The 19,967-nt window shown below is 52.0% G+C and overlaps 1 protein-coding gene across 1 annotated transcript; it reads left to right on the forward strand.

Moving 5' to 3' along the window:
- Positions 1-578: 578 nt before the first annotated feature.
- Positions 579-2,964, forward strand: LOC128717596 (uncharacterized). The gene is made up of 7 exons (XM_053811455.1): positions 579-601; positions 1,115-1,185; positions 1,842-1,939; positions 2,021-2,253; positions 2,345-2,652; positions 2,734-2,834; positions 2,938-2,964. The coding sequence occupies exons 1-7, from the start codon at positions 579-581 to the stop codon at positions 2,962-2,964; spliced, it is 861 nt and encodes a 286-aa protein (XP_053667430.1).
- The last annotated feature ends 17,003 nt before the right edge of the window (positions 2,965-19,967 follow it).

The raw sequence follows: 19,967 nt of genomic DNA on the forward strand, positions 1-19,967 counted from the left end.
CTAATTATTACATCTAACGGCTAAACATTGTTTTCTTTTCTTGTGATTGTTCTTTTAGGTGTAACGAAACCACCTACAACGAAAGCAGCTCAGTTCTGATGCCATGCCATGCTACCATGCTGCAACTGCAGCAGTGAAGATCGATGGTTTATGGTTTTATGGAGTTAAATTATGTGAAGAATGATTCAGGCTCAGTCCCATTAAATGGTTGGAACAAGCAAGTTTCGGCACTGTGAATCATGTGATCGGATATGGCATAGAAAAACATATAATGGACACCGAAGCCATCTTTTCTTACCATACGGGTTAAGGTTACGGTACGTCCTTTGACGAAGGTAATGATTGTGTTAATAGCATTCACATCCATGTAAGATTACGTGGCATTAGAATTAATAACATGTTTACTCTATTGTTAACTATTGTTCCCTTTTTAGGTTCCAGTATGGTATCGCCAAAATAAAGTATTGCAGATTCTTCTGGTAACCGACCAAGGCCACAACCGTAAAATCGACAATACGTGGCACAATATGATTCAAGACTGGGAACTTGCTTGCTGGTTCAAGACTGTGGCTTGCCCAATGACGACGCACCATATGCTTTGGTAAGTGAATACTATATTTTTCAATCGTTAGTAAGTGAACACAAAAGTTCCTTGGTTGATCTGTTCATAATATGTATACAATTTTACTGCTTATTGATGTTCAAGTTGCGTGGTTTCTCATATCATATCAATAACTCTTCAATATACATCAGTTAAGAATATGTCATTGGTTTATCGTAAGGATGTATCTTAGGAAATTATTGTCGTTTAATGTTAATTTGCTAATCTCTACCCTTAAAATTATGATAATGTGTTAAAAGAAATTGAACGTAAACAAAGAAACTAAATGGGCTATGGCGGTACTGCCTCAGTCTCATTTGGGTGCAATGTAAAGCACAAAAAATCTCCACGGGTAGAAGAGAAGAGGTATGAACAGTAATGAGGTTGCTGATTGCGGTCAGTTAAAAATAAACATAGGATGATATGTTTATTATTCATTATTAGTTTTGTAACACTTTACCGAATTATTCATTCATTCAGTTTGTTGCATTGTATCCAACCATTCTGTACCAGTTGCTACTGGTACGAACAGGTACAGTACTGGTACCAGTTTCTATCAAGCTTTATAAAGTCTCCGACTAAGGGTACTGGATCTCGATGGTTGGTATTCCAGCATTCAATTATCGGACTGATGATGCTTTCTCTTACTCACTATGGAATAAGTTTAGACCATCAACGGGTAGTTGAGTAGAGGTGGCAGTTTTTTTAGAGAGATAATTCAGGTAGTTTTTTGGCGCTTGAACTGTTCGTTCTGCAATCTGCACGCTATATAAAGGAATATTTTTGGAGCATTCTTCATTTGGCGATTCGCATCTGTGCAGTAAAGTTCATAAAGTGTTTTGTAATAGTCTCGATTTCTGTCTGTGGTTCGTGATATTGTAATTACTTTTACTTGACTGTGCTATTTCCACGAGTGGTATTATTTTGCAAAGTGGTTGTTAACATGTCGGCCAGAAAGTTCCGTAAAACCGGATCAGTGTATAAAATTGCCGCTACTAACGATGCTATCTTAGAACGCGAGCTGTTCGGCATTAGCAGCAGAGCGGATCTAAGAAGCACGTCGGAGATAAGCAATGCAGTAAATGCTAGCAGCATTCAGGAGTCCATGGCCATTGGTTTATTGAACGAAAGTGAGTACAATTATGTTTATATTGATAGGTTACAGTCAATAAGACTTTATATACTAAACTTTGTTAATATTATAATTTTCCAGGTGTAAACGACTCATCTTCTGCTTCAGAGATACATGTTGACGAACCGGAAGTTGACAGTTCGGCGGAACTAGCGAATGAAGATGTTTCAGATTACGATTCTGAAGACGATGATGTGCAGCATTGGGTAACCATTGAAGACGATAGTGACGAAAGTGAAAACGAAAATTTTGTGGAAAGTTACCCGTCAACTGTGCCTGCTTCTAAGTGGGACGGAGTTGAAATTCAAGAATGCATCAGATGTTGGGCATTGAGCACACATCAAACGCACCAAGCGCTGAATGGGTTGTTAGAGATACTACGCAAGAAAACGCAGTTTAAATTTCCAAAGGATGCACGAACTCTACTACAAACCCAACCTGGTGCTCAGCAAATAGTGCGTATAGCGGGAGGCGAGTATTGGTACCACGGAATTGCGACATGTTTACTGAAATATTTTGGGTGAGTTGAATAATTTCTGTTCGAGTATTTAACTACATTACCTTTTACTTATGCAAATGTTTTTATATGTTTAAAATTTGTTAATTTAAAGACGTGTTCAACCAAAAACGACATCGTTCTCTCTTAACGTGTCCATCGATGGTCTTCCGCTGCATAATAGCGGCCCAACACAGTTTTGGCCCATTCTGATCAATATACAAGAAGAACCGAACATACCCTGCATGATTGTAGCCATTTTCTGCGGATCAACCAAGCCACTTTCTACAGAAGAGTATTTACGTCCGTTTGTCACAGAACTGAAGGACTTAATGGAAAATGGAATCATCATTGCTGACAAACTAATCCAAATACGCGTGCGTGCCTTTATTGCGGACTCTCCAGCCCGTGCATTTATCAAAGGTAAAATAATAACGAATGGTAAATGATGTATGAATATGCTTTATTAATTTGTTTTGCATGGATTTCTCTTTTCTCTTTCAGGCACTGCAAACTATAATGCCAAAAGTGGTTGTCATAAATGTACAGTCTTAGGAGAATATCACCATGGCTTTCGGGTGGTGTATTTTACGTCAGTCGATGCGGTTGGCCGAACGGATGAAATCTTCAGAAATTATCTCTACGGTGCTCACCACAAAGAACGGACGCCTCTTTTTGATATACCCGAATTTGATTTGATCAAACAAGTTCCTGTTTCTGATCAACTGCACATAAGCGATTTAGGAGTAACACGCAAGCTGCTTATCATATGGAAAACCGGCAAACGTAGACCCAACGGTACCAAATGGTCGAAGGAAACGTGTAAAGAAATATCCAACGTTATACTACAGATAAAACTCCCTTCTGAATGTCATCGAAAGCTGCGCCGGATAGAATATGTGAAGCACTGGAAAGCTAGTGAGTTTGCGAACTTTTTGCGATATGCTAGCCCCATAGTTTTAAAACGTTATATTTCACCTCGAGAGTATGAGCATTTCATGCTTTATTATTGTGCAATTACATTATTTTCTTCTAATTATTATAATGAATATTGGCAGCAAGCAGGTTGCATGCTGACGCAATTCGTCAGAGAGTTTGCTTCGATTTATGGTGAATCCTACATGTCGAGCAATGTTCATAATTTGGTACATATGTATGATGATGTTTGCCACTTTGGTCCTTTGAACACCTTTTCATCATATCCATTTGAAAATAAGCTGCAAGTTTTAAAAAGTCTACCTCGACACGGTTATAAAAGCTTACCACAAACCGTGAACAGAATATTAGAGTTAAACTATTTAGACGCAGCTTCCAACACCACGGAACCAAAGAAGTTCCCAGCAATTAAACATAATGTTAATGATGACATTTTATTTGTAAGTTCCGATTTTGTTTTGCGAGCAAATGATAAAGACGCGTGGTTTCTAACGAAAGATGATTTCATAGTGCAATATTGCAGTTGCATAGAAGGATCGAATACCATCAAGATTTATGGGCAACATTTCTGTGAAATATTAGAATCATACACGTTTTACTCCTCGCCATGGATGAAAAACATTTATGAGGCTTACACATATGATATTTCACCAACAGTTTCTGAATTTACCATTGAAGATATAAAATGCAAATTAGTTGCTATAGATACGAGAAGCTCTAATCTAATGTTATTCATCCCACTGTTACACACTTTAAGATAATAAAAGCAATAGTTTATGTTTATGGAAAATTATTTGTTGTGGTTTTATTACTGATTTGTTTGATTATATTATTATAATAGGAAACCATAATCATAAATGGCAAGTTTCGTCATAATGGATTAATAAATAAAAATAAAATGTTTCTTTTGTATATGGCTATCATATGATTTGGATAGAAAAGGGATAGAAATCAATTTACTCATAAAATATACAGTTTTAAAAGTAACAGAACATTTGCGTGGAATATGAATTAATTTATATCAAACCTTATATAGTGCGATAGTCCAAATCATCAAAATGTAATTATTTCTTATGACGATCGTGGCAAGTAGTTTTTCTTACGCCTGCTAAATTAATTCTACTTTGCGCATGTTTTAACTTATTCGTAAAAAAAGCTTCAACATATTTGCTATCGACTTCTACTGCAAATCTATTGCGGGCAATGCTTTGAAACAATTTCAATACATTATGATAGGCCCTAAATGCAATCTTTTCGCCCAACTTTCCTTGCCCAGTCCAGCTACATAGCGTTAGGAAAGTTGGTTCAAAAATTATATCTAACGCCTCGTGCATTCTATTCTTCGCTTCCTGATGGGTTAATATCCTATTGATTCCGGTTATGATACTGTCAAAAAAGTTGCGGTCATTTAAATTTTCTTCCATCCGTTTCAGTTCTTCTAGATTTGAAATTCTTTTAAAATTAAAATCCGCATGCCTGTCGCTATTCTCAATTGGTACTACAACATTCATGATTTTGTCTTGTACCGCTTGCATCATTGATATCTGACGCTTGATTATCAACACTTCTCTCAATATAATCTTTTCTCCCTCTGTTAGGGTGAGGGACTCAAGCGGGCTCGCCAAATTGTTTGCACTCGGTTCACTAGACGGCTTCCGTAGCGGCACTGGAATCCTACTCGCGGTATCACATGAGCTTAACAACAATGCTGTAGATGGTGTAGAACGATTCGCTAAAGGAACTTGCTGCAACCCTGGCTGAAAGTGATTGTTTGTCTTGCACGACTTACGCACCGGTGATGTTGCACTACTGCTCGCATCGTCGGAGTGAAATAAAACATCCGTGGCAGGGTCTTGATGTGCCAAACTATTGGCCACTCCACGCTCACTTGTCGGCTTCCGTTGCTGCTGTGGTATTTCATTCAATCCTTTGGTTGACGCTGACTTATCCTGGATCAATCCTTGTTGGATGGTTTTCAATGGCTTGCGTTGTAACATCGGAATAGAGCTCCCAGCGTGTACACGTTTCCCACCAACGTGCTGTAGCAGATTAGCATTAGATTGCAATGGCAAATGTACCACCGTTGGCACAGGGGTCGGAGGATCAACACAGACAGTGACATTGGCAGATATGAATTGCTGGTATGAAGAAAATTTTAGTTGTAGTTAATTTAATCCGTCATGTTTCATATTTCTAATACCGTACCTTATATTCCAGCATTCGCGTTATATTTGCATTCGATGACATCGAAGGAGGGAGTAATGAAATAGAATCTCCTAATGAAGCTGGCTCCTTCATTCGGTTATCTTTCTTTGGCGCGGACATGATGCAGCTTGAAATACAGTTTATAAAACAGGTAATTCATAAATCCAGCAAGATCATGTAACATAGCATATGATGCTTCTCTCACTTCTACTTACAGGAGCACTATACAACATAAATAAAAATGATATTCACGATCACTTTTTAGCAGCGTACACATCCAATAGCTACAAAACACTTTAAGGAAATGTTTTAAACCAAGCATGAAGCTCTGTTGCCACAACTTTTTTTAATAATCCTTTTCTCACGAACACGAGGCGTACACGTTGGAGTTTGAAGATAGATTTTGTTGTTGGCTGAATTTTGCTCGCATATATACCGGACTAACGCGTTGGTCTCGGGTAGTTTAAGCGTTAGCGGAAGAAGGATAGAGAGTGTAGGCGTAGGAGGGTTAGGATTTGTACCCGTTGACTAAGCGCAGCGAGGATTGCGTTGCTATCTAGACAGTCCATGTGGAAATTCAGTTTTAGCTGAATTTTGCTCGCATATATACCGGACTAACGCGTTGGTCTCGGGTAGTTTAAGCGTTAGCGGAAGACGGATAGAGAGTGTAGGCGTAGGAGGGTTAGGATTTGTACCCATTGACTAAGCGCAGCGAGGATCGCGTTGCTGTGTAGACAGTCCTTGTGGAAATTCTGTTTTAGCTGTCTAGTTAAGTTTCTGTGGTTTCCGTATTATTGTATGCCAGATTCGGCCTTGCTGCTGGGTGCCCGATTGGCGGTACAGGACAGGAATAACGAATAAGCGTAGAATAGCCGGAAAGAATAAATAGAGAAGGGGTGCCAAATTGACGAGACAGGATATGGAAAGATCTGTTTGCTGGATGCGAAACTTTGTACGCTTCCTATACGCTTGCTGTAACATCCGCTACAGGTTGAAAAAAACAGCCTGATATGACCAGGTAGGCGAGATAATAATATTAGCACTGGTAGAGTCGTGCGTTGTTAAAAACCCATCAACCCACCATATTAATATTTACTATTAATTTCAATTACAGCGAACACGCTCATCCGGCAGATACATAGCAATGATCGCGTTTCATACGTAAACGACCGATATGGTATCGATCGTTACCTTCAAGCTTGTAATATGTTTCATTTAACGTGCCAAAAGTGTTTGCTAAAGATGATGAGCATGCGTATGTTTTCTTTATTGTTTTCATTTCAGTGTAGATGTACACGATACGACAACAGCTGTTGTGGTTGCATTGAAAGGAAGAGAGAATGAAGCATGGACCACTTTCCACGTAGGATTAAATACGGCGCGACTTTCGTTGGTACATGCGTTAGAAAAGATGACTCAAGCAACGCGGGTCTTTTTTTTTCTTTTGGAATTTACAACTCTACCCAAAACAGGTAATGCAAATAAAAGTAACCATTTACCTCTTCTGATTTATGCTATTCGAGATTGTACAAGCACTTTCTTCACTCCATTTTATTTTTCGTTTATTGTAGGTGATTTTGTGTGACACCAATTGCATTGAAAGTACTAGTACGACAGCCTATATGGAAAGCCAACCGATCCACTTGTGGTACGACCGAATGCGCAGCGATTACGAGTGTTGGGACAATTTTCATGCCGTCATCCATCATATTGACGGAATCAACTACTCGGTGCTCTAGTTAATATTCCGATCATCGAGGATCTTTGAAGCTACCATTCAACACGGCTTCCAAACCTTTTGTGCGAAAATTTAGGTTATATAATAATAGAAATATTGTACATACAATATTACATATATTGTGTAAATGTTACATACAATATTTGCAATTATCCACTAATCTTACTAAGTATCATTTAAAGAACGTAATTTCAAATTGCAAACTATCGACAGAAGCAAATAATTTTTACAATTGACATTGTTATTAAGTTTATTTATTAATAATTATTAACAACATCTGTATTAAAATTAATTATGCTATGTAATGATTGTAAAAGTAACCTTAAAATAAGAAAAATTGTAAACTAATATTTATTATTGAAAAATAAAAATAATTAAATAATAAAAAAATTAAAAAATAAATTTTAATAAATTTGTTGGGGAAGGCCCACTGTGTGCATGAATGAGACCCCTCAGGATCTCGCCATATAATGACTTCCATCGGGCCGCTGACGGACCAGAGCTCAAAATTCACTCGAAATTCACCCCGATTGCTTGTTGGGGAGGTAATGCGGGTGGTAGGTAATGGGTGACTGGTAGGTTGTGGGTGGATGGCTGACACGGGGTGGTGGGTGGTAGGTGGAAGGTAGGGTGGGTGGTAGGTAATGGGTGACTGGTAGGTTGTGGGTGGGTGGCTGACACGGGGTGGTGGGTGGTAGGTGGGAGGTAGGGTGGGTGGTAGGTAATGGTTGACTGGTAGGTTGTGGGTGGGTGTTTGAAGTGGTGGGAGGTAGGGTGGGTGGTAGGTAATGGGTGACTGGTAGGTTGTGGGTGGATGGCTGACACGGGTAGGTGGGTGGTAGGTAGGAGGTAGGGTGGGTGGTAGGTAATGGTTGACTGGTAGGTTGTGGGTGGGTGGCTGAGGTGGTGGGAGGTAGGGTGGGTGGTAGGTAATGGGTGACTGGTAGGTTATGGGTGGATGGCAGACACGGGGTGGTGGGTGGTAGGTGGGAGGTAGGGTGGGTGGTAGGTAATGGGTGACTGGTAGGTTGTGGGTGGATGGCTGACACGGGGTGGTGGGTGGTAGGTAATGGGTGACTGGTAGGTTGTGGGTGGGTGGCTGACACGGGGTGGTGGGTGGTAGGTAGGAGGTAGGGTGGGTGGTAGGTAATGGGTGACTGGTAGGTTGTGGGTGGATGGCTGACACGGGGTGGTGGGTGGTAGGTGGGAGGTAGGGTGGGTGGTAGGTAATGGGTTACTGGTAGGTTGTGGGTGGATGGCTGACACGGGGTGGTGGGTGGTAGGTGGGAGGTAGGGTGGGTGGTAGGTAATGGGTGACTGGTAGGTTGTGGGTGGGAGGCTGACACGGGGTGGTGGGTGGTAGGTGGGAGGTAGGGTGGGTGGTAGGTAATGGGTGACTGGTAGGTTGTGGGTGGGTGGCTGACAGGGGGTGGTGGGTGGTAGGTGGGAGGTAGGGTGGGTGGTAGGTAATGGGTAGGTTGTGGGTGGGTGGCTGACACGGGGTGGTGGGTGGTAGGTGGGAGGTAGGGTGGGTGGTAGGTAATGGGTGACTGGTAGGTTGTGGGTGGGTGGCTGACACGGGGTGGTGGGTGGTAGCTGGGAGTTAGGGTGGGTGGTAGGTAATGGTTGACTGGTAGGTTGTGGGTGGGCGGCTGAGGTGGTGGGAGGTAGGGTGGGTGGTAGGTAATGGGTGACTGGTAGGTTATGGGTGGATGGCAGACACGGGGTGGTGGGTGGTAGGTGGGAGGTAGGGTGGGTGGTAGGTAATGGGTGACTGGTAGGTTGTGGGTGGATGGCTGACACGGGGTGGTGGGTGGTAGGTGGGAGGTAGGGTGGGTGGTAGGTAATGGGTAACTGGTAGGTTGTGGGTGGATGGCTGACACGGGGTGGTGGGGGGTAGGTGGGAGGTAGGGTGGGTGGTAGGTAATGGTTGACTGGTAGGTTGTGGGTGGGTGGCTGAGGTGGTGGGAGGTAGGGTGGGTGGTAGGTAATGGGTGACTGGTAGGTTATGGGTGGATGGCAGACACGGGGTGGTGGGTGGTAGGTGGGAGGTAGGGTGGGTGGTAGGTAATGGGTGACTGGTAGGTTGTGGGTGGGTGGCTGACACGGGGTGGTGGGTGGTAGGTGGGAGGTAGGGTGGGTGGTAGGTTATGGGTAACTGGTAGGTTGTGGGTGGGTGGCTGACACGGGGTGGTGGGTGGTAGGTGGGAGGTAGGGTGGGTGGTAGGTAATGGGTGACTGGTAGGTTGTGGGTGGGAGGCTGACACGGGGTGGTGGGTGGTAGGTGGGAGGTAGGGTGGGTGGTAGGTAATGGGTAACTGGTAGGTTGTGGGTGGGTGGCTGACACGGGGTGGTGGGTGGTAGGTGGGTGGTAGGGTTGGTGGTAGGTAATGGGTGACTGGTAGGTTGTGGGTGGATGGCTGACACGGGGTGGTGGGTGGTAGGTAGGAGGTAGGGTGGGTGGTAGGTAATGGGTGACTGGTAGGTTGTGGGTGGATGGCTGACACGGGGTGGTGGGTGGTAGGTGGGAGGTAGGGTGGGTGGTAGGTAATGGGTTACTGGTAGGTTGTGGGTGGGTGGCTGACACGGGGTGGTGGGTGGTAGGTGGGAGGTAGGGTGGGTGGTAGGTAATGGGTGACTGGTAGGTTGTGGGTGGGAGGCTGACACGGGGTGGTGGGTGGTAGGTGGGAGGTAGGGTGGGTGGTAGGTAATGGGTAACTGGTAGGTTGTGGGTGGGTGGCAGACACGGGGTGGTGGGTGGTAGGGTTGGTGGTAGGTAATGGGTGACTGGTAGGTTGTGGGTGGATGGCTGACACGGGGTGGTGGGTGGTAGGTAGGAGGTAGGGTGGGTGGTAGGTAATGGGTGACTGGTAGGTTGTGGGTGGATGGCTGACACGGGGTGGTGGGGGGTAGGTGGGAGGTAGGGTGGGTGGTAGGTAATGGTTGACTGGTAGGTTGTGGGTGGGTGGCTGAGGTGGTGGGAGGTAGGGTGGGTGGTAGGTAATGGGTGACTGGTAGGTTATGGGTGGATGGCAGACACGGGGTGGTGGGTGGTAGGTGGGAGGTAGGGTGGGTGGTAGGTAATGGGTGACTGGTAGGTTGTGGGTGGGTGGCTGACACGGGGTGGTGGGTGGTAGGTGGGAGGTAGGGTGGGTGGTAGGTTATGGGTAACTGGTAGGTTGTGGGTGGGTGGCTGACACGGGGTGGTGGGTGGTAGGTAGGAGGTAGGGTGGGTGGTAGGTAATGGGTTACTGGTAGGTTGTGGGTGGGTGGCTGACACGGGGTGGTGGGTGGTAGGTGGGAGGTAGGGTGGGTGGTAGGTAATGGGTTACTGGTAGGTTGTGGGTGGGTGGCTGACACGGGGTGGTGGGTGGTAGGTGGGAGGTAGGGTGGGTGGTAGGTAATGGGTGACTGGTAGGTTGTGGGTGGGTGGCTGACACGGGGTGGTGGGTGGTAGGTGGGAGGTAGGGTGGGTGGTAGGTAATGGGTGACTGGTAGGTTGTGGGTGGATGGCTGACACGGGGTGGTGGGTGGTAGGTAGGAGGTAGGGTGGGTGGTAGGTAATGGGTGACTGGTAGGTTGTGGGTGGATGGCTGACACGGGGTGGTGGGGGGTAGGTGGGAGGTAGGGTGGGTGGTAGGTAATGGTTGACTGGTAGGTTGTGGGTGGGTGGCTGACACGGGGTGGTGGGTGGTAGGTGGGAGGTAGGGTGGGTGGTAGGTAATGGGTGACTGGTAGGTTGTGGGTGGATGGCTGACACGGAGTGGTGGGTGGTAGGTAGGAGGTAGGGTGGGTGGTAGGTAATGGGTGACTGGTAGGTTGTGGGTGGATGGCTGACACGGGGTGGTGGGGGGTAGGTGGGAGGTAGGGTGGGTGGTAGGTAATGGTTGACTGGTAGGTTGTGGGTGGGTGGCTGAGGTGGTGGGAGGTAGGGTGGGTGGTAGGTAATGGGTTACTGGTAGGTTTGTGGGTGGGTGGCTGACACGGGGTGGTGGGTGGTAGGTGGGAGGTAGGGTGGGTGGTAGGTAATGGGTGACTGGTAGGTTGTGGGTGGGAGGCTGACACGGGGTGGTGGGTGGTAGGTGGGAGGTAGGGTGGGTGGTAGGTAATGGGTAACTGGTAGGTTGTGGGTGGGTGGCTGACACGGGGTGGTGGGTGGTAGGGTTGGTGGTAGGTAATGGGTGACTGGTAGGTTGTGGGTGGATGGCTGACACGGGGTGGTGGGTGGTAGGTAGGAGGTAGGGTGGGTGGTAGGTAATGGGTGACTGGTAGGTTGTGGGTGGATGGCTGACACGGGGTGGTGGGGGGTAGGTGGGAGGTAGGGTGGGTGGTAGGTAATGGTTGACTGGTAGGTTGTGGGTGGGTGGCTGAGGTGGTGGGAGGTAGGGTGGGTGGTAGGTAATGGGTGACTGGTAGGTTATGGGTGGATGGCAGACACGGGGTGGTGGGTGGTAGGTGGGAGGTAGGGTGGGTGGTAGGTAATGGGTGACTGGTAGGTTGTGGGTGGATGGCTGACAGGGGGTGGTGGGTGGTAGGTGGGAGGTAGGGTGGGTGGTTGGTAATGGGTGACTGGTAGGTTGTGGGTGGATGGTTGACACGGGGTGGTGGGTGGTAGGTAGGAGGTAGGGTGGGTGGTAGGTAATGGGTTACTGGTAGGTTGTGGGTGGGTGGTTGACACGGGGTGGTGGGTGGTAGGTGGGAGGTAGGGTGGGTGGTAGTTAATGGGTGACTGGTAGGTTGTGGGTGGGTGGCTGACACGGGGTGGTGGGTGGTAGGTGGGAGGTAGGGTGGGTGGTAGGTAATGGGTGACTGGTAGGTTGTGGGTGGGTGGCTGACAGGGGGTGGTGGGTGGTAGGTAGGAGGTAGGGTGGGTGGTAGGTAATGGGTGACTGGTAGGTTGTGGGAGGATGGCTGACACGGGTTGGTGGGTGGTAGGTGGGAGGTAGGGTGGGTGGTAGGTTATGGGTAACTGGTAGGTTGTGGGTGGGTGGCTGACACGGGGTGGTGGGTGGTAGGTGGGAGGTAGGGTGGGTGGTAGGTAATGGGTGACTGGTAGGTTGTGGGTGGATGGCTGACACGGGGTGGTGGGTGGTAGGGTGGGTGGTAGGGAATGGGTGACTGGTAGGTTGTGGGTGGGTGGCTGACACGGGGTGGTGGGTGGTAGGTAGGAGGTAGGGTGGGTGGTAGGTAATGGGTGACTGGTAGGTTGTGGGTGGGTGGCTGACAGGGGGTGGTGGGTGGTAGGTAGGAGGTAGGGTGGGTGGTAGGTAATGGGTGACTGGTAGGTTGTGGGAGGATGGCTGACACGGGGTGGTGGGTGGTAGGTGGGAGGTAGGGTGGGTGGTAGGTTATGGGTAACTGGTAGGTTGTGGGTGGGTGGCTGACACGGGGTGGTGGGTAGTAGGTGGGAGGTAGGGTGGGTGGTAGGTAATGGGTGACTGGTAGGTTGTGGGTGGGTGGCTGACACGGGGTGGTGGGTGGTAGTTGGGAGGTAGGGTGGGTGGTAGGTAATGGTGACTGGTAGGTTGTGGGTGGGTGGCTGAGGTGGTGGGAGGTAGGGTGGGTGGTAGGTAATGGGTGACTGGTAGGTTGTGGGTGGGTGGCTGACAGGGGGTGGTGGGTGGTAGGTGGGAGGTAGGGTGGGTGGTAGGTTATGGGTAACTGGTAGGTTGTGGGTGAGAGGCTGACACGGGGTGGAGGATGGTAGGTGGGAGGTAGGGTGGGTGGTAGGTAATGGGTGACTGGTAGGTTGTGGGTGGATGGCTGACACGGGGTGGTGGGTGGTAGGTAGGAGGTAGGGTGGGTGGTAGGTAATGGGTGACTGGTAGGTTGTGGGTGGGTGGCTGACACGGGGTGGTGGGTGGTAGGTAGGAGGTAGGGTGGGTGGTAGGTAATGGGTTACTGGTAGGTTGTGGGTGGGTGGCTGACACGGGGTGGTGGGTGGTAGGTGGGAGGTAAGGTGGGTGGTAGGTAATGGGTGACTGGTAGGTTGTGGGTGGGAGGCTGACACGGGGTGGTGGGTGGTAGGTGGGAGGTAGGGTGGGTGGTAGGTTATGGTTAACTGGTAGGTTGTGGGTGAGAGGCTGACACGGGGTGGAGGATGGTAGGTGGGAGGTAGGGTGGGTGGTAGGTAATGGGTGACTGGTAGGTTGTGGGTGGGTGGCTGACACGGGGTGGTGGGTGGTAGGTGGGAGGTAGGGTGGGTGGTAGGTAATGGGTGACTGGTAGGTTGTGGGTGGATGGCTGACACGGGGTGGTGGGTGGTAGGTAGGAGGTAGGGTGGGTGGTTGGTAATGGGTGACTGGTAGGTTGTGGGTGGATGGTTGACACGGGGTGGTGGGTGGTAGGTAGGAGGTAGGGTGGGTGGTAGGTAATGGGTTACTGGTAGGTTGTGGGTGGGTGGTTGACACGGGGTGGTGGGTGGTAGGTGGGAGGTAGGGTGGGTGGTAGTTAATGGGTGACTGGTAGGTTGTGGGTGGGTGGCTGACACGGGGTGGTGGGTGGTAGGTGGGAGGTAGGGTGGGTGGTAGGTAATGGGTGACTGGTAGGTTGTGGGTGGGTGGCTGACAGGGGGTGGTGGGTGGTAGGTAGGAGGTAGGGTGGGTGGTAGGTAATGGGTGACTGGTAGGTTGTGGGAGGATGGCTGACACGGGTTGGTGGGTGGTAGGTGGGAGGTAGGGTGGGTGGTAGGTTATGGGTAACTGGTAGGTTGTGGGTGGGTGGCTGACACGGGGTGGTGGGTAGTAGGTGGGAGGTAGGGTGGGTGGTAGGTAATGGGTGACTGGTAGGTTGTGGGTGGATGGCTGACACGGGGTGGTGGGTGGTAGGGTGGGTGGTAGGGAATGGGTGACTGGTAGGTTGTGGGTGGGTGGCTGACACGGGGTGGTGGGTGGTAGGTAGGAGGTAGGGTGGGTGGTAGGTAATGGGTGACTGGTAGGTTGTGGGTGGGTGGCTGACACGGGGTGGTGGGTGGTAGGTGGGAGGTAAGGTGGGTGGTAGGTAATGGGTGACTGGTAGGTTGTGGGAGGATGGCTGACACGGGGTGGTGGGTGGTAGGTGGGAGGTAGGGTGGGTGGTAGGTTATGGGTAACTGGTAGGTTGTGGGTGGGTGGCTGACACGGGGTGGTGGGTAGTAGGTGGGAGGTAGGGTGGGTGGTAGGTAATGGGTGACTGGTAGGTTGTGGGTGGGTGGCTGACACGGGGTGGTGGGTGGTAGTTGGGAGGTAGGGTGGGTGGTAGGTAATGGTGACTGGTAGGTTGTGGGTGGGTGGCTGAGGTGGTGGGAGGTAGGGTGGGTGGTAGGTAATGGGTGACTGGTAGGTTGTGGGTGGGTGGCTGACAGGGGGTGGTGGGTGGTAGGTGGGAGGTAGGGTGGGTGGTAGGTTATGGGTAACTGGTAGGTTGTGGGTGAGAGGCTGACACGGGGTGGAGGATGGTAGGTGGGAGGTAGGGTGGGTGGTAGGTAATGGGTGACTGGTAGGTTGTGGGTGGATGGCTGACACGGGGTGGTGGGTGGTAGGTAGGAGGTAGGGTGGGTGGTAGGTAATGGGTGACTGGTAGGTTGTGGGTGGGTGGCTGACACGGGGTGGTGGGTGGTAGGTAGGAGGTAGGGTGGGTGGTAGGTAATGGGTTACTGGTAGGTTGTGGGTGGGTGGCTGACACGGGGTGGTGGGTGGTAGGTGGGAGGTAGGGTGGGTGGTAGGTAATGGGTGACTGGTAGGTTGTGGGTGGGAGGCTGACACGGGGTGGTGGGTGGTAGGTGGGAGGTAGGGTGGGTGGTAGGTAATGGGTGACTGGTAGGTTGTGGGTGGGTGGCTGACAGGGGGTGGTGGGTGGTAGGTGGGAGGTAGGGTGGGTGGTAGGTAATGGGTGACTGGTAGGTTGTGGGTGGGTGGCTGACACGGGGTGGTGGGTGGTAGGTGGGAGGTAGGGTGGGTGGTAGGTAATGGGTGACTGGTAGGTTGTGGGTGGATGGCTGACACGGGGTGGTGGGTGGTAGGTAGGAGGTAGGGTGGGTGGTAGGTAATGGGTGACTGGTAGGTTGTGGGTGGGTGGCTGACACGGGGTGGTGGATGGTAGGTAGGAGGTAGGGTGGGTGGTAGGTAATGGGTTACTGGTAGGTTGTGGGTGGGTGGCTGACACGGGGTGGTGGGTGGTAGGTGGGAGGTAGGGTGGGTGGTAGGTAATGGGTGACTGGTAGGTTGTGGGTGGGTGGCTGACACGGGGTGGTGGGTGGTAGGTAGGAGGTAGGGTGGGTGGTAGGTAATGGGTGACTGGTAGGTTGTGGGTGGATGGCTGACACGGGGTGGTCGGTGATAGGTGGGAGGTAGGGTGGGTGGTAGGTTATGGGTAACTGGTAGGTTGTGGGTGGGTGGCTGACACGGGGTGGTGGGTGGTAGGTGGGTGGTAGGGTTGGTGGTAGGTAATGGGTGACTGGTAGGTTGTGGGTGGATGGCTGACACGGGGTGGTGGGTGGTAGGTAGGAGGTAGGGTGGGTGGTAGGTAATGGGTGACTGGTAGGTTGTGGGTGGATGGCTGACACGGGGTGGTGGGTGGTAGGTGGGAGGTAGGGTGGGTGATAGGTAATGGTTGACTGGGAGGTTGTGGGTGGGTTCCTGACAGGGGGTGGTGGGTGATAGGTGGGTGGTAGGGTGGGTGGTAGGTAATGGTTGACTGGTAGGTTGTGGGTGGGTGGTTGAGGTGGTGGGAGGTAGGGTGGGTGGTAGGTAATGGGTGACTGGTAGGTTGTGGGTGGGTGGCTGACACGGAGTGGTGGGTGGTAGGTGGGAGGTAGGGTGGATGGTAGGTAATGGGTTACTGGTAGGTTGTGGGTGGATGACTGACACGGGGTGGTGGGCGGTAGGTAAGAGGTATGGTGGGTGGTAGGTAATGGGTGACTGGTAGGTTGTGGGTGGGTGGCTGAAACGGGGTGGTGGGTGGTAGGTGGGAGGTAGGGTGGGTGGTAGGTAATGGGTGACTGGTAGGTTGTGGGTGGATGGCTGACAGGGGGTGGTGGGTGGTTGGTGGGAGGTAGGGTGGGTGGTAGGTTATGGGTAACTGGTAGGTTGAGGGTGGGTGGCTGACACGGGGTGGTGGGTGGTAGGTGGGAGGTAGGGTGGGTGGTAGGTAATGGGTGACTGGTAGGTTGTGGGTGGATGGCTGACAGGGGGTGGTGGGTGGTAGGTGGGAGGTAGGGTGGGTGGTAGGTAATGGGTTACTGGTAGGTTGTGGGTGGATGGTTGACACGGGGTGGTGGGTGGTAGGTGGAAGGTAGGGTGGGTGGTAGTTAATGGGTGACTGGTAGGTTGTGGGTAGATGGCTGACACGGGGTGGTGGGTGGTAGGTGGGAGGTAGGGTGGGTGGTAGGTAATGGGTGACTGGTAGGTTGTGGGTGGATGGCTGACACGGGGTGGTGGGTGGTAGGTAGGAGGTAGGGTGGGTGGTAGGTAATGGGTGACTGGAAGGTTGTGGTTGGATGGCTGACACGGGGTTGTGGGTGGTAGGTGGGAGGTAGGGTGGGTGGTAGGTAATGGGTGACTGGTAGGTTGTGGGTGGGTGGCTGACACGGGGTGGTGGGTGGTAGGTGGGAGGTAGGGTGGGTGGTAGGTAATGGTTGACTGGTAGGTTGTGGGTGGGTGGCTGAAGTGGTGGGAGGTAGGGTGGGTGGTAGGTAATGGGTGACTGGTAGGTTGTGGGTGGCTGACACGGGGTGCTGGGTGGTAGGTGGGAGGTAGGGTGGGTGGTAGGTAATGGGTGACTAGTAGGTTGTGGGTGGGTGGCGGACACGGGGTGGTGGGTGGTAGGTGGGAGGTAGGGTGGGTGGTAGGTAATGGGTGACTGGTAGGTTGTGGGTGGATGGCTGACACGGGGTGGTGGGTGGTAGGTGGGAGGTAAGGTGGGTGGTAGGTAATAGTTGACTGGTAGGTGGTCAGTGGGTGGCTGAGGTGGTGGGAGATAGGGTGGGTGGTAGGTAATGGGTGACTGGTAGGTTGTGGGTGGGTGGCTGACAGGGGGTGGTGGGTGGTAGGTGGGAGGTAGGGTGGGTGGTAGGTTATGGGTAACTGGTAGGTTGTGGGTGAGAGGCTGACACGGGGTGGTGGGTGGTAGGTGGGAGGTAGGGTGGGTGGTAGGTAATGGGTGACTGGTAGGTTGTGGGTGGGTGGCTGACACGGGGTGGTGGGTGGTAGGTGGGAGGTAGGGTGGGTGGTAGGTTATGGGTAACTTGTAGGTTGTGGGTGGATGGCTGACACGGGGTGGTGGGTGGTAGGTGGGAGGTAGGGTGGGTGGTAGGTAATGGGTGACTGGTAGGTTGTGGGTGGATGGCTGACAGGGGGTGGTGGGTGGTAGGTGGGAGGTAGGGTGGGTGGTAGTTAATGGGTGACTGGTAGGTTGTGGGTGGGTGGCTGACACGGGGTGGTGGGTGGTAGGTGGGAGGTAGGGTGGGTAGTAGGTAATGGGTGACTGGTAGGTTTTGGGTGGATGGCTGACACGGGGTGGTAGGTAGGAGGTAGGGTGGGTGGTAGGTAATGGGTGACTGGTAGGTTGTGGGTGGGAGGCTGACACGGGGTGGTGGGTGGTAGGTGGGAGGTAGGGTGGGTGGTAGGTAATGGGTGACTGGTAGGTTGTGGGTGGGTGGCTGAAACGGGGTGGTGGGTGGTAGGTGGGAGGTAGGGTGGGTGGTAGGTAATGGGTGACTGGTAGGTTGTGGGTGGATGGCTGACACGGGGTGGTGGGTGGTAGGTGGGAGGTAGGGTGGGTGGTAGGTTATGGGTAACTGGTAGGTTGTGGGTGGGTGGCTGACACGGAGTGGTGGGTGGTAGGTAGGAGGTAGGGTGGGTGGTAGGTAATGGGTGACTGGTAGGTTGTGGGTGGGTGGCTGACACGGGGTGGTGGGTGGTAGGTGGGAGGTAGGGTGGGTGGTAGGTTATGGGTAACTGGTAGGTTGTGGGTGGGTGGCTGACACGGGGTGGTGGGTGGTAGGTGGGAGGTAGGGTGGGTGGTAGGTAATGGGTGACTGGTAGGTTGTGGGTGGGAGGCTGACACGGGGTGGTGGGTGGTAGGTGGGAGGTAGGGTGGGTGGTAGGTAATGGGTAACTGGTAGGTTGTGGGTGGGTGGCTGACACGGGGTGGTGGGTGGTAGGTGGGTGGTAGGGTTGGTGGTAGGTAATGGGTGACTGGTAGGTTGTGGGTGGATGGCTGACACGGGGTGGTGGGTGGTAGGTAGGAGGTAGGGTGGGTGGTAGGTAATGGGTGACTGGTAGGTTGTGGGTGGATGGCTGACACGGGGTGGTGGGTGGTAGGTGGGAGGTAGGGTGGGTGGTAGGTAATGGGTTACTGGTAGGTTGTGGGTGGGTGGCTGACACGGGGTGGTGGGTGGTAGGTGGGAGGTAGGGTGGGTGGTAGGTAATGGGTGACTGGTAGGTTGTGGGTGGGAGGCTGACACGGGGTGGTGGGTGGTAGGTGGGAGGTAGGGTGGGTGGTAGGTAATGGGTAACTGGTAGGTTGTGGGTGGGTGGCAGACACGGGGTGGTGGGTGGTAGGGTTGGTGGTAGGTAATGGGTGACTGGTAGGTTGTGGGTGGATGGCTGACACGGGGTGGTGGGTGGTAGGTAGGAGGTAGGGTGGGTGGTAGGTAATGGGTGACTGGTAGGTTGTGGGTGGATGGCTGACACGGGGTGGTGGGGGGTAGGTGGGAGGTAGGGTGGGTGGTAGGTAATGGTTGACTGGTAGGTTGTGGGTGGGTGGCTGAGGTGGTGGGAGGTAGGGTGGGTGGTAGGTAATGGGTGACTGGTAGGTTATGGGTGGATGGCAGACACGGGGTGGTGGGTGGTAGGTGGGAGGTAGGGTGGGTGGTAGGTAATGGGTGACTGGTAGGTTGTGGGTGGGTGGCTGACACGGGGTGGTGGGTGGTAGGTGGGAGGTAGGGTGGGTGGTAGGTTATGGGTAACTGGTAGGTTGTGGGTGGGTGGCTGACACGGGGTGGTGGGTGGTAGGTAGGAGGTAGGGTGGGTGGTAGGTAATGGGTTACTGGTAGGTTGTGGGTGGGTGGCTGACACGGGGTGGTGGGTGGTAGGTGGGAGGTAGGGTGGGTGGTAGGTAATGGGTTACTGGTAGGTTGTGGGTGGGTGGCTGACACGGGGTGGTGGGTGGTAGGTGGGAGGTAGGGTGGGTGGTAGGTAATGGGTGACTGGTAGGTTGTGGGTGGGTGGCTGACACGGGGTGGTGGGTGGTAGGTGGGAGGTAGGGTGGGTGGTAGGTAATGGGTGACTGGTAGGTTGTGGGTGGATGGCTGACACGGGGTGGTGGGTGGTAGGTAGGAGGTAGGGTGGGTGGTAGGTAATGGGTGACTGGTAGGTTGTGGGTGGATGGCTGACACGGGGTGGTGGGGGGTAGGTGGGAGGTAGGGTGGGTGGTAGGTAATGGTTGACTGGTAGGTTGTGGGTGGGTGGCTGACACGGGGTGGTGGGTGGTAGGTGGGAGGTAGGGTGGGTGGTAGGTAATGGGTGACTGGTAGGTTGTGGGTGGATGGCTGACACGGAGTGGTGGGTGGTAGGTAGGAGGTAGGGTGGGTGGTAGGTAATGGGTGACTGGTAGGTTGTGGGTGGATGGCTGACACGGGGTGGTGGGGGGTAGGTGGGAGGTAGGGTGGGTGGTAGGTAATGGTTGACTGGTAGGTTGTGGGTGGGTGGCTGAGGTGGTGGGAGGTAGGGTGGGTGGTAGGTAATGGGTTACTGGTAGGTTTGTGGGTGGGTGGCTGACACGGGGTGGTGGGTGGTAGGTGGGAGGTAGGGTGGGTGGTAGGTAATGGGTGACTGGTAGGTTGTGGGTGGGAGGCTGACACGGGGTGGTGGGTGGTAGG

The sequence above is a fragment of the Anopheles marshallii genome, assembly GCF_943734725.1.
Source record: "Anopheles marshallii chromosome X unlocalized genomic scaffold, idAnoMarsDA_429_01 X_unloc_7, whole genome shotgun sequence".
Classification (NCBI taxonomy): domain Eukaryota; kingdom Metazoa; phylum Arthropoda; class Insecta; order Diptera; family Culicidae; genus Anopheles; species Anopheles marshallii.